Source organism: Megalops cyprinoides, chromosome 20 (genome assembly GCF_013368585.1).
Source record: "Megalops cyprinoides isolate fMegCyp1 chromosome 20, fMegCyp1.pri, whole genome shotgun sequence".
NCBI classification, from domain to species: domain Eukaryota; kingdom Metazoa; phylum Chordata; class Actinopteri; order Elopiformes; family Megalopidae; genus Megalops; species Megalops cyprinoides.
In genome coordinates, this window is record NC_050602.1 from 27,182,111 (window position 1) to 27,206,010 (window position 23,900).

Below are 23,900 nucleotides of genomic sequence, written 5' to 3' on the forward strand. Positions count from 1 at the left end.
ATTCATTTCCTCAGCACACAGTCTGATCCAGTATGACCTACACACTGTCCCTCACACACTCACACAGCTGGGCTATGCACTCTACAGAGGTAATTCGGGTTAAATACCAGGTCAAGAACACAGTGCAGTTTTCCAACCAGGATTCAAGCCAGCAATCTCCCCTAACCACAACCCCTCCTGTCTAACATTATGTTTTAGTATCTTCAACAGAGAACAACAGACTGTTGATTCAATTGAGGACAGTGCCCTCCTTCCTGGCCTCCAGGAATATGTTCATAAACACACAGACACACACACACACACCAGGGCTCTACAATAAACACAGGGTCACCCTTGTCTCTGGTGAGGAGCATAAAGAAGTACAAAAATAGTGTGTCAGTATGAGGCATTTCAGGCCAATGAGAGTCAGAAACAATGAGGGATTCAGTGCGATATTAAAACCCTTTACATTCCAACTTCAAAAGGCCTCCCTCGTGCTGATACCAGATTAGCACAGTTCAGCCAGACTCCTACGTACTGAACACACTTCCCTGTTCTCACAGACAAAGCATATTTTAGTCTGTATATGTTTTAAAAATATATGCAAGAACAGCAAGCGCCCCAGGAAATAATATAGTCAGGAGAATAGTAACTATAAAATATAAACTATATAATATTATTAACTACATTAACTCCGCGCGCGCACGCGCACACACACACACACACACACACACACACACACACACACACACACACACTCAGCTCATGCACAACTCCAGTGAAACTGCAGTGGTGAAAGCACTGGACATGATCTTATTACGACTTTGAATTTCTCTCATGAAATCTCTGCTCTTCTGGACTTGCGTAACTGTGAGAGTTGGAAATACACATATTTTACCCAATGCCAAACGTGCTGAAATGCAGCCACAGTCTGCAGACTGGGAAGCAAAGAGAGACCCGCACAGCAGAGACGTGCGAGACCAGAGGGTCCCAGGCCACAGAGCCGGTTTTTTCAGAGGGGCCGACTTTTCTACTCATTCGTTACAGGAATATCTAGACGTTTTTAGCACAGCCCTCTTCAGGACCTCCATTTGCAGAGCCCACAGGCCTGTCAGAGATGGCGCCAAAGACATCCTCCATTTCATTTAGGAGACAGGATACTGAACATGATAATCTGCAGGCTCTGTGACCCGGGCTTTTCCTGGGGAAAAGGAAGAGGCCAGGAGCAAAAAAAGGCCCCCCTATCTCTGGAAGAGCAAGACAGAACGCCAGGATGGCTGGGCCATGCAACAGAATCATTCTGTTTAGTTGCAAAACCTTTGGCATGTATATTTACTTCAGATGTCCTTTTGAAACACCAATACATTAGTATTCTATGGGGCTCCTAATGTAAACCAGCAGGGCTGGAACGCATGACTTTTACACACATGCAAACCGCAGGGCAGTGCAGAACAGCTGCCGTTAGCCCCAGGTTTATGATGCAGAATAATCCCATTAATATTCTCCACTGTCCCTCTTAATATTGCATCCATTAAACCTGGCATGCTGAAAAAGATGAAAAAGAAATGATTTATGAAAAGATACTGTCCCAGGAAAATATCCAGGGAAACTCAAACTAAACTTAGTAAAAAGAGAAACACAGAAAAAAAAGAGAATCTCAGCCTCTTCCTTATCTCATCACTACAACCATTCAAAGCCACAAATTATGAGCTTCCTGCCTCTTCTCTCTCTGCCATAGATCCCAAACCCCAGGGAGCTGGAGAGACTCAACAGGAAATGGCGCTCTCCGACCATCCCAATGAACCCATCCACGGATTCACACTGACCAGGCTCAACGTCACCAGGAGAGCAGGCACTGATAAGCTCTGCCTCTGAGGTCCACGCGTTTCCAACAACCTCTCACATCACAGATGACCGTCACCCCTGAAACAGCTGCCCCCCACCTGCAAACCGATGATTCGGGACACAATATGGGATGAGCCGTGAGCATCGACGGAGGCGAGCCCTGACGTTACGAAACGCAGCAGACATGTTGGTCTTCAGCTGCGGATTCAGCGGATGGGGCTGCCAGCACAGCGCTGCTCTGGCCTTCGACCTTCTACAACAGGTACCCGTGTGGGATTTCCCTGGTCTGATCTTAGTAAGAGGAGAAGGAGCAGGGTGAAAAAAAAAAGAACGCTCACAGCTGAAATCCGAGCACCAAAATGGAGATGCGTGTCAGGGATGCTCGGACCGGAGGCGCTGCACCCAAAGCCGCCATTCCACTGGAGGCGGAGGGAGCCGGGAGGACGCAAGCCCCCGTCTTTAAAGCTCTTTCCACACGTTAAGAAGAGTGTGGTTTTGCATGCAAGCTGATGAGTCACGGAAACAAGATCGCCTGAGTTTCACAGGGTAAATCTGCCCACGCAATAATTCAAAATTCAAGCAAAAATATCAATAATCCACTTTGACCTTTAGAATGCTGACTGAGCGCCCTTTCCCTGTCTGTGTTTGGAAGGAGTGTATTCTTCCACCCACAAACCCCCACTCAGGGTATCTCCACCGGGGACTTGGGGTGCCTCTGCCATCTCCAAAATTCACCCGCACCCCTCCGCTCTCTCCCCCACCTTCCTAACGTGACATCGCTCGCGAGGACGGACCAATGGCGGCACGCTCAGAGAGCCCCGTCCGAAAGAACAGACAGGAGTTTGCAGTAATAACACTCCTGATAACAACCATCCACAGAGAAGGCATTTCAGAGGGCAACACTCACCCCACCCCCGGGCACAGGGAAAACCGGACCGGCACACCACTGCGGGCTCACAGTTCCAGCAGCCTCCGTCCGGAAGAGGAAAAAAAAAAGGGCGGCCGTGGACACGTGGCTCTGGCATGCCCAACCACAGCCCGCAATCCTCACGCCATACCCCCCTGCCGCCCGCACCCCCCTCTCCCGAAAAAAAAGCCATTTCTTTGCCTCTTCCCTTTTTTCCGTTTATTTAAACTCCTCCACCTCGCTGCAGACAGAAAGCTCCTGAGCGCTCTGTGCTTGCTCGCTGATGTCATGGTCTTCTTGTGAAAAAAAAAAGAAAAATGTCACCAAAACTACTGTTACTACAACTTAACAAGATAATTATCATCAACATTCCAGCCTGCTGCAGTGAATGAAGCCTGCTGTCTGGGGTACCAGCTGGCATTTTCGTCGGTCACCCCTTTTTTCTACTTTCCCAGTTTGGACGGAGCACTTTCTTCACCGGTGTATCCACACAGACCAAAAAAAAAAAGAGAGAATTTTGAAAAATAAATAAATAAAAGCAGGAAAGTCACTGTTGCTAGAGAGAGGGGAAGCTAAGCGGTCTCCTGGATTCCTATTGGCTAACATGCGATCATGTGTTCAGGAGTCACCAGAGTAGCTCCAACAAATCAAAGAAATGTTCTAATATTAGAAAATGTATCTAGGCAGTGATCAAGCGTCTGACCTCATAACTCCACCTTCTTTACACATCAATTACTCCCACCTCAGAGAGCACGTGAATTCTTTTAATTTTCATGACAATGTTAAATATGAACATTATATCATTATATCACATGCACAAATAGGTCCTTTAATTTTTTTTCTCAAAATTTATGAAAACTCTATTGGAAATCATTCTTTACCATTTGACTTTATATAGTTGATTATATTCATATTGTGAAGAAAAAAAAACAATCATTTAACAAAAAATGTGCAAACCCTGTTTAATAGGTTTCCTTTGGCAGACTCTTGTATGCCAGACCAGGGAAGTCCCTGCAACCCCTTCCTGTCAGAGGTAAAAATGAGCCGGTGTAAAGGTAATAATACTTCAGTGCAGCTTCCTTTTTCTGCATGTCATCAGTTTTTATGCAGAGGCCACAGGCTTGACACCTGAATCTTCCAACATGCTGAGGAGTTGCATCCAACACAAATGATCCATCTCTGAACACAGAGTGCATAAGGGGAAAAAAGTGCACCACACCATCAAGCATAACTGTATTCGGAAATAAAGTCCTGCACGCTGTCCTCAAGCAATGTACTGCATGCAAACTCCTGAATGCACGATGAGGAATTCCAACTGTCATTTGTCTCTGATAAATGCTGAATCTAACTCACTGTACATCCTTATAATGAGCTTTTTAATATACTTCTTCGACGATTGTTCAATGAACAAACAAAACTAGTGCATTATTTTAAATTTCTTGAAAACAAAATAACCTTATAAAATTAAGTCCTTTGCCCAGAAGTTGCAAAGCACTATAGGCTTGGAACTATGTATCCATACAAAAAAAAAAAAAAACCTTATGGTACAAAAAAAAATAATGATGATGCTTTCTGCAAATGCATAGAGACATGTGGGGACAGTCTGTCTCACCGTCTCCAGGGACCAGAAGCAGATTGCTCTAATTACCCAGTGCTTTCATTTCCTGGGCCTAAATAATGCAGCTCATCAGCTGTTTGCAGGCCTGGGCCAGCCTGTAGGGCAGACTCCAGTCCATCTTGAATGCCAGGTGTTTCCTGAAACCTGCAGCAATCTACAGGAGTGACACGGTCTGCATATCCTCGGTACCTCCGTGGAGCCCCACGCCAGGTTTTAAAAATTATGCAGGGTCCTTACGCAATGACATTTGTGTCCATCGCCACTAGAGTAAGACGCTATCTTAGCGACAGTCGCGGAAGTTCACTTTTTCGTCCAGAGATTCACAAACAGCATAAACTAAGTTCAGCTACTTATGTACAGTACAGTAAATAACTAACTTCTGCGCGTTTGTAATGTTCTCAAAAGTTGCAAAATGGGAGCGACTAAAACGTAAATTATTTTATGTAGCCAGCTAGCTATCTAGCTACTAAGAAATTATGTTAGTGTGTACATTCGCTAACCAGCAAACCATTATAATGGAAAAAACATGCATACATTAAAATTCTTCTAACCCCGAACATTATAGCTATACTAACAGCTATTTTACCAGAATGCGGATCGACTAGGATCGCTTACCATCTGACTCACCTCACCTCATCCCGACTAGTTAACCTTAACTAATAGCCACTCACCCGAAATCGGAGGCGAGATTGAGATTTCTCAGCAGTCACGAATAGGTGAAATAGTTAATCTAGGATTTTATATTAATTTAGGGTGTGTGTGATTTTATATATATTAGTATGTATACATATAGTTGTAGTACATACAGTTATAGTATAATCTAGTTTATATTACTCAAGTATATTAAAATATTTATATGAAAAGCCAAATGAACACTCTTTGCTAGTAAGAACTCGTACTAGCACAATACTAGGAAAGATTATCTTAGTAACTAGCTATATGCAATTCATAGTGGCGTCTTTACAGCGATCAAGTGCGCTCACTTGCTAGATTGCAAACGATTTAACGCTGCGTTTTGCTGACGAGTGCAGTTAGCTAGCATCCGAGCAGCTGACCAAGTATTAAGTCCCAGCTAACTAGCTAAGGGAGAAGTTACTGGCTGGCAAAGAAAATATTTTTCGAGTCCCCATATATCTTGCAATGCAATCGTGCAAAAACAAGCGTGCAACTTTCTAACAAGCTAACATTAGTGCTTCGTAGCTAAAGATGCTGTGATCGCCAACTAAATTTGCGCAGACGCTGGTGAGTTATCCACAAAGTGGCGACCTGCAGATCTGTCGACAGCTGTTAGCAAGATAACCAGGTATTGACTACATGTGACGCAACTCAGAAGTTGGAGTAACGTCTGCAAACTAAGATCGCTAACTAGCGATATGCACAGCTCTGCACACATTTGTAACGTCAGCTAGTTTGCTCGCTAGCTCTTCCACCATTTTACAGTTCGGTGACATTACTGTAGAAATTTGCAAAGAACTTTTAAAAACTCACCCGCAAAAACTTTCTCCAGATTTCCCGAAGTGACGAGGGACCAACTCGCGCTGGCGAAAACCTAAAAACTAAATTTCCTTGCAAGGAAATCTCTTGTTGTGCACACATGAAACGGTTCTTTTCCTTTTCCTCGTTTCTGTCCGGTGCGCTCCCTCTTTCTCTTTATCTCTCGCCCCGCACATACCTCTCCTCTCCCAGCTCAGCCATGTTCCAGCCCCGCACAGAGGCGGGGGAAGAGAAACGCACGCGTGGGACCGGGCCCTCACGGAAACACACGAGCAAAGCCGGAAAAAAACGGAACTGTTACTGCTTGGGAAACGTGTGCCGTGGACTGTAGAAAGTTGTAGCGATTTTATTTAGTTTTTAAGGAAAAGGTTTAAGGAAAGGTTGAGATTAGAGAGAAAAAAAACAACTACCATAAGTCAGAAAGTTGGCAAAATACAGATGAAGATTTTTTTGTACACGTAAACTAAACTCACTTTTATGCTATTTTGAGTTGCAGCACTCGAAGGAAAACGGAGCTAGATACAAACCTGATAATCTCCGCAGACATGTTTGTTCATTAAAACAATTTTTAAATTGTCAATAAAATTTACTTTTCTTGAACAAACTATTTAAGAAAAAATGTTTAATTTATAGATATTAAGTACGTTAAGCTATAAATAAGTAAGTAGGCTAATGCTAAAGGTAAATTTCTTCCATATGATCACTACCCCCACCGCTCCCTCTCTAACCCTCATGATCTGTTGGCAGTCACACCTTAGACCCTTCTTCATTATAAGAACTGGAGTGCCCAGGAACCTTCGGCCAAACGATTTTAAGCCTGTGTGTTTCTGTCCGTGCTCCGCTGGGATATTCCGGAGCTACTCGAAGTCTCACACATGTCGCAACCGCTACATTATCGGGGCTATTGTCCGCAGCTTTCGTATTTGATATATGTTGTCTTCTTTATTCAAAAGGCATGGTGTGGTAATGTGGGTTGATAGTAAAGGAAATTATTGAGATGAAAACAGCTCTTGGGAAACTAATATTCACCATAAAACTCTAAAAATCTATAAGCAGACATTACAATATTAATATAGGCTAATTATGCAGACCGGACCTGTAATGTGATATTAATCTTGGAATATCATAAAGATTTTTAAAACTAAATTAGTAACTTCATTGGGCAAAGCCATGCGTGTGGTGGCGCTAGGTGCTGACGGTTTTGTCCACAAGGGGTCAGTGCAGGAGCGAGGTAGAGGCCAGGGAGACGGTCACAGTAAGCAAGAAAAGGATTGAACTAAATAAAGTGTTTCCTTTAAACACAGCTTGACTGTTTCTCTCTGCTTAATAATATACCTAGCGGGTTACCCATTGTGGTAACCGGCTGAGACATATCCTTTTACTTAGTTCGCTCTGAAAACGTTACAGCAAGCGTACATATTCCACTTTCAGTAAGCACTACATTTTAAGCTCTTCCCTGGATCAGAGATCTTCATCTTATTGAGCTTCTGATAAAAAAAAAGTGTGCAAACTGAGCCAGTTCCGAGATAGGAAAGGACCGGGATGGCCAATTTTGGCAGTTTCAACCCTGAAGAACAATCCCCTTTGACTACAAGTTTAGAACAGAGTGAGGACACTTTAAAGACCAGTTCAGCAGACGAGCTGGAATATACGAGGCACTATGATCGATTTTCCCTCTGGAATTCAGTGTGTCTGAAGGCAGTGCTCAGCGGGTCTGCTTGAAAGAGAGGAATTCTTATTTATCAGTCTGTCAAAGACAACTCTCATGAGAATAAGATGGAAATGGGGAAAAAAACAGCACTCAACTTATCAAACACCATCTGCAAATAATTTATTGTTCACAAAGACTGTTAGAGAACAAATTAGAAAACCCCTACATCCTCACAACAGCCTGGAGTAGGAATAAAGCTGGTCGACCTGTGAGATCTGCAACTGAAGGAATGAGTGACAAACTCCAAAATGTACATTTTCTCAGTTACACTCAGTCTCCCCCTAAAACAAGAAACAAGCCACTGTGCTTTGTGTTAAAAATGTGCAGAAATCCAGTTTATCTAATCTTGTCATCTATAACACAGGATGGAACTTACTGGTGAATACTGATGTGTGCAATAAACACACAGAACTTTGAGAACCAAACGAGTTGCTATAAAGGAGCAGGAGATAATTCAGATAAACCGTGATGAACCGTGATCTGTGATGCAGTGATGGCTCTGAAAGGAACCTTACTGGTCAGAAATTGTCCATATTCCCATATCATTCCCCAATCGCACACACCCAGCTCCGTGCCCAAAAACAAACAGGCCAAAAGAGCGTAAAAAAACAAACCAAAAAAAAACGGCGATTCAGACGTGAGAAGTGAATTTGCAGTGACACAGTTAAAATGGAAATGAATGAAGTGTCCACAGTGACATGACTCCACGGCAACAGCTTGCAGAAGCAGCAAGTTTGAGTGTGTTTTTTGTCTGGCCCTGGTCATGGTAAAACAGAATTAGCAGCTTAAATGACCCAAACGAACAGCAAGCTCAGGTGAAACACACCTGCCCCCACAACCAGAGCTGGGAAACAGGGTTCAGGGTACGAGGATGAGGGGAGCACACAGGTGTGCTTATACACAAGCGACACACTGACTACTGCAGGCTGGGTGACTGTCCCAGAATGCTGTGCAGTCAAGTATTACACACACTGGTGCCATGCAGTTTGAATAAAACAGACTTTCCAAAACTGAAAACTAAAAGAAAAAAAAAACACAAATACAATGATTAATGACAATGTCTTTGGGGGAAAAAAAATTGCTTCTGGTCCAATAGTCAGATGCAGAAATTGCTGTACAAGAACCACACTGCAGGATACATTTTATGAAGTGGAATCACGAAGGAACAAAAAAGCTATTTTTTAGGATTGTTTACAGAAGCTCTTGCTTCATTACTAACAGTGTAAACACTTTCTAATGTTACAGTCAGTGAGTTCATCAGACCCTCTGTACACCTCCATCCCACAGTCCAACTAAATTCCAGTGTCTTTCGTTTTTTGAAGTGTTCAGTGTACTTTTTGATATTTGGCCAATCCATTTAAAAACCTCAATAAACGCCTAATGGACTTCAGTCTTGCTGACCAGATGTAAATTAGGCTGGTGAACACTGCGCTCTGAACTGAGACAACGCATGTGCAAACGCCAAGCGCTCAGAAGCGGCGGCTGCTTCACCTGCTCATTTGGCACACAATCTGTTACTGTACTGAGGGACGAGCAGGTGTCACGCAAGGCAGGCCCAACATGTAACGGCAGGCCCAGAGATCACAAAAACTGCACTGGTGCTTATTTTCAGAGAACGTTCTAAGGCTGAATAAAATGGAGTGCTGATGCCCTGACAGGCGTCCTGCTTAAAGACTTTGGTCCCCTCTCTCCTCACCCGGGGTCCGTTTCACACTCTCGCTCAGACCAGCAGGGTCAGCAGGGCTACTCAGAGCATCACGTCAAGTTTAGTCAGATTACAAGGCACAAAAACACTACAACAAATCAGCAACCATTTGAAAATATCACCAGGGAAACGCACGTACAGTACAAAGACGCACACGTCGATCGCTTTCAAGTAATACACAGAGAGAGCGGGGGTAAACTGTGAGCAGTAAACTGCTCTTGGAGGGGGGGGGTCAGAGGACAGGGAGGGGTACACAGACGAGATGACATGGGCAGCTAACTTCAGGAAGGCAACAAATCAGTGTTTTTAAAAGATTCTACATCATGTTTGAGTATGAACACCATCAAGTTATTGGTGCAAAAGCACAGATCATGCCAAAAGAAATCATCTTACTTTAAACTCCTACACTTGCACTGGCATTAACTGAGGGTATTACTGCTCTAGATTATTACTAATGCATTAGTCAACATAAATGATATTAATTTTACAACAAGTGTCATACTCCAGTGAGAGACTGAGCTGAAATGGATGTTCTGTAGACCCTCTTTCCTCCACAGTAAGTCTTTCGGAAATTCTTGGTAAATGTATTTCTCATTTTGAGAGTGGGATAGAGGACAAGAGGCAACACATTTAATTTTTTAGGGTTTTACCCCTGACAAATACAGGCAAAACCTTCTGAAGCAAGCTCGACCCTGCAACATCTGGAACCAAGAATGGATGTAAAACACTGACCCACTGAAACACTGAACATGTGTCCATAGTTACCCAGCGCAATATCCTAACAAAAACCCTGTTTTTAGCACAAAAACATGAAGGTAAACTACCAGAGGTATGCTTTTAAAGGAGACAGTATAGTACTGCTGAAAAGCATTTGTGAGGCAGAGATACCTTTCAGTGTACACAACTGTATCGTTTAAAAAAAATAATAAAGTAGTCAGCACTCCCTGCAAAAATATGGAGCCCTTCCAGAATTAAAAGGAATAAATGCTAAAATCTAAAGTTTACATTTGGTTTCATTAAAATCATTTAGCCCTGTCTGAATACCTCTGTCTAAGACCTAGATCATCTGCAGAGTTCTCAAAAGATATGCGGTGTCCACTCCCAGAGCAAACCTTACCAGGAGCTACTGTATTTACAAAGTATTTACATATTAGACTGAGTCAAGCTTAACTCCTCCCCCCCATGCAAGCTCAGCAGAAATGCTCCATCATCGTACTCACAAATGCACCTCTCAGCCAAACCTTTCAGTCTGAGGTGAGACCACCGCAGTAACTGAAAACTTCACCTGCTTGACCCAGTCAAACGCATTCAACATACATTATTGGAAATTAAACTGTCAGAGCTGGAGAAATTAAAACAAAATTTGTTTCCCTTAGGGGCCGTAAAATGCATCTAAAAACGCTTTCATCCTGTGGAGTGTAACACTACGGAAGCGGATGCATTCCTATGACTTTCTTCCTTTGAGTTTCCTCCGAAACTCCGCCTGTATCCACTCGCACTGCCCCTTTGGTTCTGTGGGCCACGCCCCTGTCCTGCCGGCCAGCTCTGAGCAGCTCCCCGGGGGGAGTGGTCACTCCCGTTTGGTCACTCCCCCATCTTAGTCAGTGCCGCCCTCAGGGTCTGGTCTCTGATTGGCTCACTGCTGCTCCCCCTGCTCCTCGGAACCGGACCCCTGCAGGGTGATTCGGGGTGGGGCCGCGCCCCTCCCCTCAGCTTCCGCATGCCGCTGGGGCCACGCAGCCGTGATCCACGCCGCCCTGAACAAGTGCCGCCTGCTGTGGGCGGGGACGGGGGCGGGGCTTCCCGACACATCAAAGCTGGCCTCCTGCACCGCCTCCTGCTTCCTGAAGGAGTCGCGGCGCTCTGTCAGGTCCCGCCTCCTCACCACCACGGGGGACACGCCCCCACACGCCCCCTCGCCCTCTGAGTCAGCCCGCGCTCCGCCCCTCTCCCTGCGCCTGGGGGCAGGGCTCGGCTCGCTCGCCGCCTCCGCGCTGCAGGACCGCGCCGTGTGCCGCCAGGTCGCCGGGGGCGACGGCGTCCGGCCGTGGAAGGAGCGGGCAGCTCTGGGGGGCGACGGGGGGGCAGGGGACGGGGTGCAAGCCAGCGGGGAGGGGGGGATGTTGCCGGCGGACTTGCAGCGGGCTGCGCGGGAGAAGCGCTGGCTGCTCAGCTTGGACCCCAGGCCCTGCAGGGTGCTGGGTCGCGCCCGTGCCGCGGGGGAGCTCGGAGAGCTCGAACACGGCGATGAGCTCAGCGGGGAGCTGGTATCTGCGAGCACAGCAGAGATCACAGCGTCACTAAACTGCAGCGTTAATCACCACTCTTTACAGCAAAGGAGGAAGCCTGAGTCTCTGATTCTCTTAAAGCGAGGGATGCAGATTGTTCCTCCTATAATGAGCAAAATCAACTTCAAACAAAACAAACAAATGCACAATCTATAACACTTGTTGGTCTGTTTATTCATCTTAATATTAAAAGTATATTTGTTCAACCAAATATGTACAGAACAGAGTCTACTCTACTTGCTGTCAGTGGGTCAAAAGCCGTGCTGTTTAAAACCTTTTACATCCAGCAGCACAACCTGGATGAATACTGGGCACTAGATACTGTATGCCAATATTTTAATTAGTGACACTAACATGTACGGTAGTGCATGTACTTAATGACCTCCCATAGTTTTCTGGGCTATTTAGTTTAAAACTAGCACAGGTTGACTTGTGGTAGTGCTTGGAAAGTGTTGTGCTCACACTCTGGTCTGAGAGTGTTGTTAGCCTGGCCTGACACTGTTGCTCATTCAGCTTGGATGGACACACTTCTATTCTCTTGAGCTGGAAGTCCTTCTGTATAAGAGCATCTGTTAAATGCATGTGATGTGATGTAATGTGATGTAATGTCGTGTAATGCAGTGTAATTTAATGTAGTGTAGGGTAGTGTAATGTAATGGGTATTAGTGAGCGGGCTCTGTGGAGGAGATACTGACCCCAGGGGTGGTCGGGGGCGGGGCTGAGGCAGGGTGTGGGGGGTCCCGGGGAGGCGCTGGGGGTGGGGGAACCCGGGCTGCTCTCGCTGGAGGACAGGGAGTGGCGTAGGCTGGAGGAGACGCCGCGGCTCGTCTGAGATACGCTGCTCTGCTTTGACAGCCTCTTCAGCATGCTGCGGCGCCGGCTGAGGGGTCACATGACCACATTAACACAGCAGTCACATGACCACGTTACCACAGCGGTCACATGACCATGTTAACACAGCATCTGCCTTTGCAAAACCACACCTCATAGACCCTCCTGTTCTCAAACTCTCTCCTCAAATGAGCTTTTCCACTGATGTGTGGGGACCTTTATCAGGGCCACAGTGTGTGTGGGATGCTTTGTGACACCTCCCTCTGTCTCTGTCAGTGAAAGACACAGCACAGACTCGAACCCAGGTCTCGGCTGTAACACTCAGCCAGTGCTCACTACAGCTGACACACTAGGGAGTCTCAACTCCGAGACACCTAAAACAATGTCAGAGCAGATGCGTGATGACATCTGACACCTGATTAATTAAATAATTAAAAAAAAGGACAATATAGAGACATATTTAGCTTTTTTACTTGCAACAATATGAACCTTGTAATAACCTTGTGTTAAGACAATGATGGGGAGTGGTAAATTTTCATAGGATCTCTCAGGATCTGTCTGAGATCAGACGAATGTGCCAGTTCTGCTGTAAGGCAGTGGGATGTGGCTCCCTCTGGATCCGGTCCGTTCCGGTTCCCACCTGTCCTGGCCGTCCCTCTTCCTGTTCTTCTTGCTGCGGCGCGCCATCTTGCCCCGGCCGCTGCTCTTCCGGGCGGGGCCCACCCTGATGGACGTGTTCTCCAGCGCGGTCGTCTGCAGCGTCACCTTATTGCCACTCTGTGGGGAGGAGAGACAGCCTCAGACTCCACCCCCCTCTGCGGAACACGAACCCAGAGCGGCTGGATTATACCTGTCCCGCGGCTGCGGCGCTCACCTTCAGCAGCAGCTCCACCACCTCGGTGTGGACCAGCCCGCGCACCGACTCCCCATTCACGTGGGTGATGAGGTCACCCTCCCTCAGTCCCGCCTCGTGGGCGGGGCTGCCCTCCTCCACACGCTGCAACACATCCAATAGCAATTTCAGAGGGGCGGAGCATCGCAGAACTGGCAGAGCGCATGGAATCTCGTTAAAAAAAAAAGAGCGCTTAGATGGGTCTGCTGCTGGTGTGCTGGCTGGAGCGGGGTGGGGTGGTGGCTGGGACGGGGTTGGGAGTGTGTGTGTGTGTGTGTGTGTGTGTATGTGTGTGTGTGCGCGTGTATGTGTGTGTGTGTGTGTGTGTGTGTGTGTGCGTGTGTATGTGTATGAGTGTGTGTGCGTATGTGTGTGTGTGTGTGTGTGTGTGTGCGCGTGACGGGTTTGTCGGGCAGCGCTCACCGAAACCATGTGGTGCACGGTGTAGACGTCGCTCTCTCCCATGTAGACGCGGATGGCGCGCAGCGTGAAGCCGTACTTCCTCCCCGAGCTGTGGATGACTATGGGTGGGCGGAGCCTGCTGACGCCGAGGGAGGGGTCTCGGCTGGGGGAGGAGTCCCGGGAGGAGGGGTTGGAGGAGAGGGAGTGTGCGTAGGCGGAGCCTGGAGGACTGCCCCCCATGTCATCTGTGTGGATTTATGAGGAGAAACGTCACTGAAAGTTACCAGCAATGGAAACCTGCTTACCAAGAACTACAGAGCTAACTAGAAAAGGAGTTACACTCTCATTTTACACCACAGCTGGAGTGCTATAATGACCGGGTTGGAGCTCCATGGAAACCTCTGTAACTGTGAGGATCAGGGCTCTTAACCGAAAGGTTGCTGGTTCATGTTCTCTGCTGGGGCACTGCTGTTCTGGGTTAAGTCAATGAAGGGTAGAACTGTCTCGGTAAAGATCCAGCTGTATAAACGGGTAAAACTGTAATCTACTGTATGTAAGTCACTCTGGATAACAGCATCTACTGAATGACAACAATGTAACGTGTCTAAATTTGTTTCCATTGTTTCTACAGAAAGCTGCAGAGACCTGAGCCAGGCAAATCTACCTGATGTCACAATGAGTGACAGGGCGGTGGCAGAGGCAGATTTGGGGACCCTTCCTCTGGACGGACCCCCGGCTTTTTCGGGTGTCTCCAGCTGGTGACCCATGCGGCGGAGACCCCCCTGGTCCCGGGTCCGGGAGCGTTTGGACCCCATGCTGTTGCTGCGGAGCCGAATCCTCTGAAAGCTGGGCACCACTGCTGCAAGGTGCAACCAATCACAAGCCAGCTCAGCATCACTAACCCCAGAGCACAACCAATCACAAACCAGCTCAGCATCACTGACCCCAGGGCAGTACTGACATGCACACAATTCACTCAGTGCTGTTAATGTCTTAATATTTCAATAGTCAAGACTTATTCCTGTCACAAATCTTGTGCATTTTGTCCCTCAGTTATTTTTGCTCCTTGCTTGCTATTTTTCATTGTTTGCGTACTGTCATGGCTTGTTAGTCATTGCCACTGCTACCACTGCTACTACAGCTACTCCATCTCCTAAGAAATTAACTATAATCAGTAAATCAGCCTAAAAAATAAACTTTAATCACAACAACAGTAAGACAAATTTTGGAGACTGTCTTGACTGAACAGAATTGCTCTTCAGCATTTCTGATTCATCTCTTTATTTTTAGTGATGAAGAGTCCGGCAGGCCTTCCTCACCCTCGTCCTCAGTGGAGACAGTGAAGCGCGGCATGGCCTCCAGGCTGTGGGGGGCGCTGTGTGTCAGCTGGCTGCTGTCCCTCTCGCGCCGCGAGCAGCTGGACAAGGCCCTGGGCCGCAGGCTGGAAGAAAGACGAGGCAGAGGTGTCACAGAAGAGGCCAGGTGGGACACAGCGAGATACACAGGTACCCTGGGAGCTGGGCAGGTGGAGGTGTTGCTGGCACTGCACATGCATACTCAAGCACGAAACTCAACCTGATCAGCTTTAGCAAAAAGGCTCAGCTGTACAACTGATGAGATGCTCAATGAGACGCTGTATACAGAACACTATGGCGCTTCGGATAAAGGAATCTGTTAAGCTATTACTGTTACTATTACTAGAAGCTCATACTGTTATGCATAGAAATCCTTATAAAATCATGAGAGAGTCTGTAAAAATGTATTTTTCTTTATACAGATGATTGGCAGCTCCACCCTGAGCAGTTGAGCCAGATGAGCAGGTTACCCAGAATGCATTGCGACCAGCTGCTGAGAGACAGCTCCCCCTGCCCTCCTCACCTTCCCTTCTCCCTCTGCTGCGCCTCCTCGTCCCCGCCTCCCTCCCGCGGCCCCTCCCTGTCCCAGCGCTCGTCCTTCTCCTCGCTGCGGCTGCGCTCTGTGGAGGACTGGCTCAGGTTCGAGGGCGTGGCCAGGTGCTCGGAACTGCTGTACACCTGGTGCAGAGAGAGGAGCTGCATCAGTCGAAGCCTCCGAAGACAGCACCGCAGAGCAGGTGGCAGAAAGCCAGCGCAGGACTGCAGCACCGGGCCCAGTCTCACTGCTGCTGAGTGCAGCGCCTCTGAATGCACTTCCACACAGTTATCCACACACACTCCATCCACACTCCTCCGTCCATCCACGGGAATGCAGCGCCACATCAAACAACACGCCCACGAATCTCATCACACTTTATTCAGCCTGTGAACACTTACTTCCCACAGGGGCCAGGACAGCAGAATCCCTGGCCATATTCCAACACACACAGAGGACCCACCTCTTCAGACTGCATCTCGGTTCCACTTAAATCCCCACCCACTAGCACCTGCTACTTGCATTACTTGTATTACTTGTATTACTTGCCACTTATTTTCCTACAGAATTCATCATGTGTTATGCCTATTGTGATCTAATGACATTGTGATATATGGTAGTGCATGTACTTGACTTCTCATAGTGTCTCGGCTGACTGGTGTCATGTTAGCACAGGTTAACTTGTGGTCGTGTTTGAATGGTGGTGTGCCCACAATCACTGGTCTAGGAGTGTTGTTAGCCTGGTCTGACACTGTTGCTTGTTTAACTTGGACAGATACACTTCTGTTCTCTTGTGGTGAAAATAACTCTGGATAAGAGTGTCTGGCAAATAAATGTAATGTCATGTAATGTAACGCATAGTGATGTAAGGTAATGTTATGTATTGTGATGTGATGTAATGCGATACTTCTGGAAGCCACTGTTCACCGCTGCCCATCCCATACCTTGCTGAAGCGGTTTGACCAAGATGACCAGGATGACAGCTGGCTGAGCTCGAGAGAAGACCCTTCATCGTTGGTTTCATCGTCTTCGTCGGAGCCCAGATGGTGGTAACGTTCTGAGCGAGCTGAGGACCACAGCGACACAGCAGAGTCAGACTCCAGCAGTGCGCACACACACACACACACACACACACACAGACACACACACACACAGACACACACAGACACACACACACACACACACACACGACTTGGGAGGGGAAGGGCGCTACCTACTGTCGAAATAGCTGGTGTCATCCTCAGCCTCGAGCTGTGGAACAAACTCCGCTTTCTGGCGAAGCAGGCCGTTCCAGTCCAGGCCCAGGAAAAAGAGGTGCTGCTTCACCTCAGCAGCGCCCCCTAGAGGGTGGAGGAGAGACATGCAGAGCGAGAACAAGGGAGTCAAACATCAAAAACCCTGAACTCAACATCAAAACGGGTAAATAAATGAACGGTTCTTGCGTAAATTGTAAATCTTGCCACAAAAAAAGGCATTATATCCGAGCTTAAAACCGAGTGTCAGCTGATGGGGGCTGATACATTTAATGACCAGCAGAGGACACCAGAGGCTTTTTACTCCGTCTTTCACTATTTTGCTTTGGGCAGATAAAAAGCTCTTACTGTTTCTCCACCTTTACACTGAAGAGTGCTGAAGTGTTTGCACACTTGGAATAAAAGAAACATGACGGTCTTTACAACAGTGGCTAGTAGAATGTTGCATGTGTGTACAGCAGTGCTCGGGGGTGAGGTTTGGGGTGTTTGCCTGCTCGGGGGGGTTGGGGTTAGACCTGTCCCAAGGTGTGCTCGGGGGTGAGGTTTGGGGCGTTTGCCTGCTCGGGGGGGTTGGGGTTGGGGTTAGACCTGTCCCAAGGTGTGCTCGGGGGTGAGGTTTGGGGCGTTTGCCTGCTTGGGGGGGTTGGGGTTGGGGTTAGACCTGTCTCAAGGCGTGCTCGGGGGTGAGGTTTGCGGCGTTTGCCTGCTCAGGAGTGGGTGTTTTCGCGGGGATGGGGGGGGGGGCACACCTGTCCCGAGGCGCTCCAGTGGACTCTGCCTCAGCAACCGGGTGATCAGGTCCTGAGTGTCAGACGGCAGAGCGTCGTCCTCCTCCGGCCACGCGATGTCGTCTGTGCCGCACACACACACACACACACACACGCACGCACACACGCACACACATACACACACATACACACACATACACAGATACACTGTCACTCATTACACTCCAGACCCTGGACATTGATACCTATCTAACATCTTCTTACCTATCTAACGTTATCTTATGAAGCTTTTGTGCTGTAAATAGCAAAGATTCACAACCTAATTCTGTATTTTTGCCATGCTTTCATCTTATTTTCAGCTTATTTCAGCTTTCCTTTGCCAAGTACCCCCCCGCCCCCCCAACCCTCCCAGCGATCCTGAATAAACTCCGACAACCAGTATAAACGTTCTCATGAGATATAACATCTCTTTGTGGGGGGTGTCCTGTGGCAGCCCATGCAAACACGCAACCCATAAAACATACCCAACAAAACAAAGGGACTTCCCTCATGCAGCAGCTACTTCACTCTGTCTCTGAGGATGAGACCACAGAGTTCCTCAAACACAGTCATGCCTGTGGCTTTCAGATGGGTCGGCGGACTCCCATCATTAGCGGACCTCAACGTAAAGGCGTTTTTTACCCGGGCTCATTAAGTACCCTCAGAGAGCCCTGAGAAACGAACAGAGGTCACTGTTGTGCTTAACCTCCATCAGTGGCTAGTGGCTGGAACGGCTATCAGCCGTGTGTGGCTATGACCTGTGTGTGGCTATGACCTGTGAGTGGCTAGCAGTGTTCCTGCAGATAATCACGCACAGTGGCTGCAGTTAATGCAGTTGATGTCTTACCGCTGACCACCTGCCCGAAGAGCTCCTCGGGTGTGTCTCCGAAGAAGGGCACGCAGCCCACCAGGAACTCGTACAGGATGACGCCCATGGCCCACCAGTCCACCGGCTTGCCGTAGCCCTGGCGCAGGATCACCTCCGGGGCGATGTACTCCGGCGTCCCGTACACCTGAGGGACACGTGACACAGAGTGGAACTGTAGTCACAGGGCTGCGTTTCCATCAGGGACCGTTTAATCCAGCACAATATTTTCCATTGGCTGTTAGCAGCCCCGCTTGTGCAGTCGGCTCTGAAGATTTCTCACCAGCTATAACACTTTCAGGGCTTTTGCTGTAACCGTGGTCACAGGAGGTGACGCCTGACACATTAACAGCCCCCTCAGTACAGCCAGGTGAGCAGGTGGGGGGGGGGGGGCAGCAGTCCTACCTGTTTGTCCACAAACTCCCTGGTGTCCTTCTCCACGTGCCCCTCGTACAGGTTGTTGGTCATGTTCATCAGGCCGATCTTAGACAGACCGAAGTCCGTCAGCTTGATGTGACCCATGGAGGTGATCAGCAAGCTGGGCAGAGAGCAGAAGAGAAGGGGTTCATAAGGGGGAGGCTGTGGGGGGGTGGGCAGAATGAGACTCCACCCACACGGAACTGCACAGCGATTCTCCACCAGCTTCTGGGAGGAAGCCTCCTCCTGTGTGAGGCAGCCGTGGTCTGAACGCACTTGTCGGGTTTGAGGTCCCTGTGCACGATGCCGTAGCTGTGCAGGTACTCCAGCGCCAGCACCGTCTCTGCAAAGTACATCCTGGCCATGTCCACAGGCAGGGGGCCCATGTTCTTCAGCAGGGTCGCACAGTCGCCCCCTGCAGGCCGGGAGGACAGACAGACAGACAGTGTGATATGCTGTGATGATCCCTACACATGACATCATATTCTGTGGTCCAGGTGAGCTTCCTCTCTCTTCTGCATCTTCATGTAAGACTCTGTACTAAAGCAACTTCAAAGAATGAAAAAACACAGCAGAATAAACACATGCAATCCATACTCCGGCGAAAAGGCATCTGGAACGTGGAGCTAAAACCACAGGTGCATGCCTTTAAGAATCAGTGACAAATGCGCCCATTTCAGTGCCTGTCTGGTTTGTTCAGTTATCCCAAGGGCTCAAGTGGAAATAATGCACTCTTCCAGCTGACTCAGGATCAGCTGTGAGCTCTGGCAGACACACACGCTGATGGGGGCTGTGCCAGTGGCGGCTGATCTGAGAGCAGGCTCTGTGCACCTCACCTTCCACGTACTCCATGACCATGCAGAGGTGGCGGCGCGTCTCGAAGGAGCAGAACATGCTGACGACGAAGGGGTTCTCGGCGAAGGTGAGGATGTCCCGCTCCACGAAGGCCTGCTGGATCTGGTTCCGCAGGATCAGGTTGTGCCGGTTGATCTTCTTCATGGCGAAGCGCTGCCGGGTCTCCTGGTGCCGCACCAGGTACACCGCCCTGTCGCCACGGAAACCGCCATGCAGCACACATTGCATTATGTTACATTATTGTCCTTTAGCAGACACTCTTATCCAGGGCAACTTACACAGGTTTCAGTTTTACATGTTACCCATTTATACACATGGATTTCTACTGAGTCAACTGTAGGATAAGTACCTTTCCTAAAAGTACAGCAGCAGTGCCCCAGTGGGGAATCGAACCTACAATCTTTTGTTTACGAGCCCTGCTCTTTACCACTATGCCACACTGCTGCCCACTCCTAGGCAATGCACACAGCTCTCAGACGCAGGACAGAGCCCGCATCCACCCCCACCCCCATCCCCACCCCTCTGTCCCACACTCACCCGTATGCCCCGTTGCTGATCAGCTTGATGGTCTCGAAGTCGCCTTCCTCCGCCTTCCTGCGGGACGGGGTGCTCGTCGACCTGCTCTGCTGCAGCAAGGGACAGACCGTCCACACCGGGTCACTCTCCAAACACCTCCATCATTCCAAAGCTCACATTCATCCAGTGATAACATTCCTCACAGAGAGTGAGATGCATTACATTACATTACTATCACTATTATCATTATTATCATTTAGCAGATGCTCTTACCCAGAGCGACTTACACAGGCTACAGTTTTATCCGTTTACACAGCTGGATATTTACTGAGGCTGACGCCCCCAGCACCTGCATCTCCCAAACTGGGCATACCCAGCACAGTCTCAGGCGGGTGGGCAGATGGCCCCCAGCAGCACCAGCACAGCAGAGGAATGGTCACAGTGCGGTTCAGGAAACAGCAGCCTGCACCACACCCTGCTGTTTCACAGAGCAACACAAGGGGGCGTGCTCTCTAATCCCCATAATGTCATTCTTTAATGAGATTCACACTGTGCAGTGGTTAGAGCTCTCACCAGGGGACAGCCTTTGTCTAAATCTGTAAATGTCCTCATAAATTATAAACTGTAGGGCTTCCATGTGACTGGCGGGGGCTCTGCCAAAGGGTGTTCACTCACCTCAGAGTCGTCCGTTTCTGCTGCTGGGGTGAGATCAGAGTCATGCTGTTCCAGCTGAACCATTTCTGTAAGGACAGGGAGGAGGGAGGTGTGTCAGAATCTCTCTGTGTGCTGCAGTGATCTCAGAGAAGCATCAGATAAAGACTCCGCAGTAATAAGTCAAAGCAAGTAATTGATCTCTTTTTTATTTTCATGCGCAACTAAAATCCTAAAATCACCGCAGGGTGCTGAGAGCAGAGTGAGTGAGGAGGGAACCCTGGCTGACGCCCCCACCCCTAACGCAGCGCGCTGAAGCGGTTCTGTCGCTGTGCTGTGTACTCCGCGTTGTTTGGGGATGACGCAGCTCCGTTCCGTCTGGCAGGCGCTTCTCTGCCCGCACTCGGAACAAGCAGCCTAACTGGCTCAGCCAGGCGGGAGCCATGGTAACTGCATTTCAAATGGGCTGCACACAGCCCTGTTCAGAACGAATCCGTGAGGGAGAGTCCCAGCTCCGTCTGTCGCCTGGAGACTGCAGTACAGAGCACACACGCTCTCCTCTGCATTTTCGGCATAGCCTGGCTCTGAATCACTCCTGCTGAAAGCCACAGAGCAGCAGTGACTCAGGTCTCTCTCTGCTGCCTCAGTCTGAGCTTACATTGTGAGGAGCCAGTACTGACCGCAAAGAATTCTGGGAAAGGTCAGCGGTCAGGAGAGGGGTGCATAGGGACATTATGTTGCCAGAGAAAGACGTCATTGGGGTGGCTCAGTGCTTTATGCTACTTCCTGGGTTGATTTAAAGGGTTTCAGTTGAGGTGAGGTGTTCTCTGTGCTGACAAGCTCTGAGTGCTCACTTCAGAAACAGCTGAGACATTAGGTTTTTCCAGCTAAAGCATACAGAGAGATGGTTGATCTGAGGCACAGAGGGGGAGAGAGAGAGAGAGAGAGAGAGAGAGAGAGAGAGAGAGAGAGAGAGAGAGAGAGAGAGAGAGAGAGAGGGAGGGAGGGAGGGAGGGAGGGAGGGAGGGGGAGAGAGAGAGAGGGAGGGAGGGAGGGAGGGAGGGGGAGAGAGAGAGAGAGAGACAGAGAGAGAGAGAGAGAGACAGAGAGAGAGGGAGAGAGAGAGAGAGAGAGAGAGAGAGGGAGGGAGAGAGAGAGAGAGAGAGGGAGAGAGAGAGAGAGACGCCTCTGCACTTTTTGGGATCTGAGGTCGCACCTTCCAGGGGGTCCCGCGTCAGACCCAGCTGGCCGATGATGTAACGGGGGATGTCGGTCTTGATGCCCTGGCCAGCTTTGGCATGACCCTCCGCAGCCTCCAGAAGGTGGTAGAACTCTTCCGGGTCAAACTCCTGACAGATACATATCAATCACGTGTCACTTTGAGGGCCAAACGATGAAAAACCAGGAACGATGTAACAGTGACCCCATAATCAATTTACTCAGAAACAGCACAAAGACAGCAGACTGCATTCAGGGCCTAATCATACATCAGAGCTGTCTGTCTGACAGTGATGGACACCGTTCTGACCCAAACACAGATCTCTGTCTGGACATGATCTCATCCTGAAATAGATTCTTGTTTGGATGAAGATGTTTTTTTGTTTTTTGGGACTACAATTTCAACATGCACATTTTTATTTTCCTTCTACTTAATGTTGATCCCTGGGTTTGTCGCCAGATGACATATCCGGATGCGCGCCTATCTAAATAATAAAGCTTTTTTCCGGAATAACATCCTCAGTGTCTCCAGGGTCGAGCTGACATCATGAGAGTACAGCCAGCCTCACGTCCATGCCTGACGTGCAACAAAGTGAGTCACAAAGCGCTTCACAGCACCCCCCCTTTCCCCCCACACCCCCCAAAACGTTTCTCACCAGACACTCGAGGAGCCTGGCTGGCCGGGAGATGACTATGAGGATCTTCTTCACCAGCTGCTTGATGACGGTCACCTCCTCACTCTCCGAGCGCTCGAATGCCTGTCCAACAAAGCGAGGAAAGGGGTCTGATATGAATCAAATAAAAACACGAAAAAATTCATACTGCGAACTCCAAAACACACGATGACGATAATCAACCCAGAGACATTTCACTGTGTGCGATTCCGCATTTGCCAGCTGAGAGCACTTGATGCGTTGTCGTTAGTTACCATGTGCACCTCACAGGACCAGTCTGCGTTGCAACACCTCCTGTTTCAACACTCTCCCTGTGGCAATCCAGTTTCGTAAGAAGCAGAGAACAATCTGGTCAGTTTCACCTGGAGGCCGAGGGCCCTTTTAATTACTGCGGCACACCGCTGTCACGGCCAGAGCAAAGACAACGAGAGCACAGCGCAAACCCTGATCCTGAGCTACATGGCTTCACAACGAGTGGAATCAAACGATATATTAGATAGAAACGTTGCAGACATTTATTTTATAAAAAAACATGGACATACACTTAGAAATGTAATACACAAACACAGAGATAGACATAGACAAACTTCATTTCTGCATTTCACCAGGGCAACCTACTTATTGAGGATTTGTTTCTAGCTGTTACATGGACGGATTTTTACAGATGTAATTCAGACAGACTTCATTCAAAGGGAAGAATGGCAGTGAACCTCCAACCCTCTGATTTCACAGGTCATCTGAAGCGCTTTCTGCAGATTAATATTGCATGCGTGTGCATGGTGTGTGCGTGACACCTCCTTGTCTTACAGAGGAGTGTTTTCAGTGAGTTCTAAAATAACAGCATAATGTGCTGGATCCCTGATGTCACAGACAGTACTGCAGCACTGCTGGCCTGAAGGCAGTCAGACCTGGGGGAAGGGTGCCCTGCCGGCTCTGTATCTTGTGCATTTAAAATGGCTGTATTTTGAGTATTTTAATGGGTCACAATCACACCGATGCTACGCAAGATCAACAGCAATGCTGAAGTTAAACCCTGGGATTCCTGCATTAAGCTCAGACACACGCCTTGTGTGATGAGTGACCTTCTGGAAAAATAACAAGCAGAACACTGTGGGCCGGGGG

The 23,900-nt window shown here is 48.6% G+C and overlaps 1 protein-coding gene across 7 annotated transcripts in view; it reads right to left on the minus strand.

The window, feature by feature from the left end:
- Positions 1-7,671: 7,671 nt before the first annotated feature.
- LOC118795450 (microtubule-associated serine/threonine-protein kinase 3-like) overlaps positions 7,672-23,900 on the minus strand; it is a 31,003-nt gene continuing 14,774 nt past the window's right edge. For 5 of the 7 annotated variants that reach the window (XM_036553917.1, XM_036553916.1, XM_036553919.1 and 2 more), the window contains 19 exons: positions 22,761-22,862; positions 22,103-22,235; positions 20,911-20,975; positions 20,257-20,345; positions 19,701-19,909; positions 19,141-19,279; positions 18,853-18,985; positions 18,430-18,595; positions 17,565-17,666; positions 16,780-16,902; positions 16,507-16,628; positions 15,551-15,705; positions 14,992-15,113; positions 14,337-14,531; positions 13,694-13,917; positions 13,253-13,375; positions 13,019-13,155; positions 12,243-12,427; positions 7,672-11,530 (listed from right to left, as the gene is read on the minus strand). In XM_036553917.1, coding sequence (XP_036409810.1) covers positions 10,896-11,530; positions 12,243-12,427; positions 13,019-13,155; positions 13,253-13,375; positions 13,694-13,917; positions 14,337-14,531; positions 14,992-15,113; positions 15,551-15,705; positions 16,507-16,628; positions 16,780-16,902; positions 17,565-17,666; positions 18,430-18,595; positions 18,853-18,985; positions 19,141-19,279; positions 19,701-19,909; positions 20,257-20,345; positions 20,911-20,975; positions 22,103-22,235; positions 22,761-22,862 — 3,159 coding nt within the window. In that variant the 3' untranslated portion in view covers positions 7,672-10,895. The remainder of the gene's footprint in view (positions 11,531-12,242; positions 12,428-13,018; positions 13,156-13,252; positions 13,376-13,693; positions 13,918-14,336; positions 14,532-14,991; positions 15,114-15,550; positions 15,706-16,506; positions 16,629-16,779; positions 16,903-17,564; positions 17,667-18,429; positions 18,596-18,852; positions 18,986-19,140; positions 19,280-19,700; positions 19,910-20,256; positions 20,346-20,910; positions 20,976-22,102; positions 22,236-22,760; positions 22,863-23,900) is intronic. The other 2 variants (XM_036553915.1, XM_036553914.1) reach the window with 2 other exon arrangements.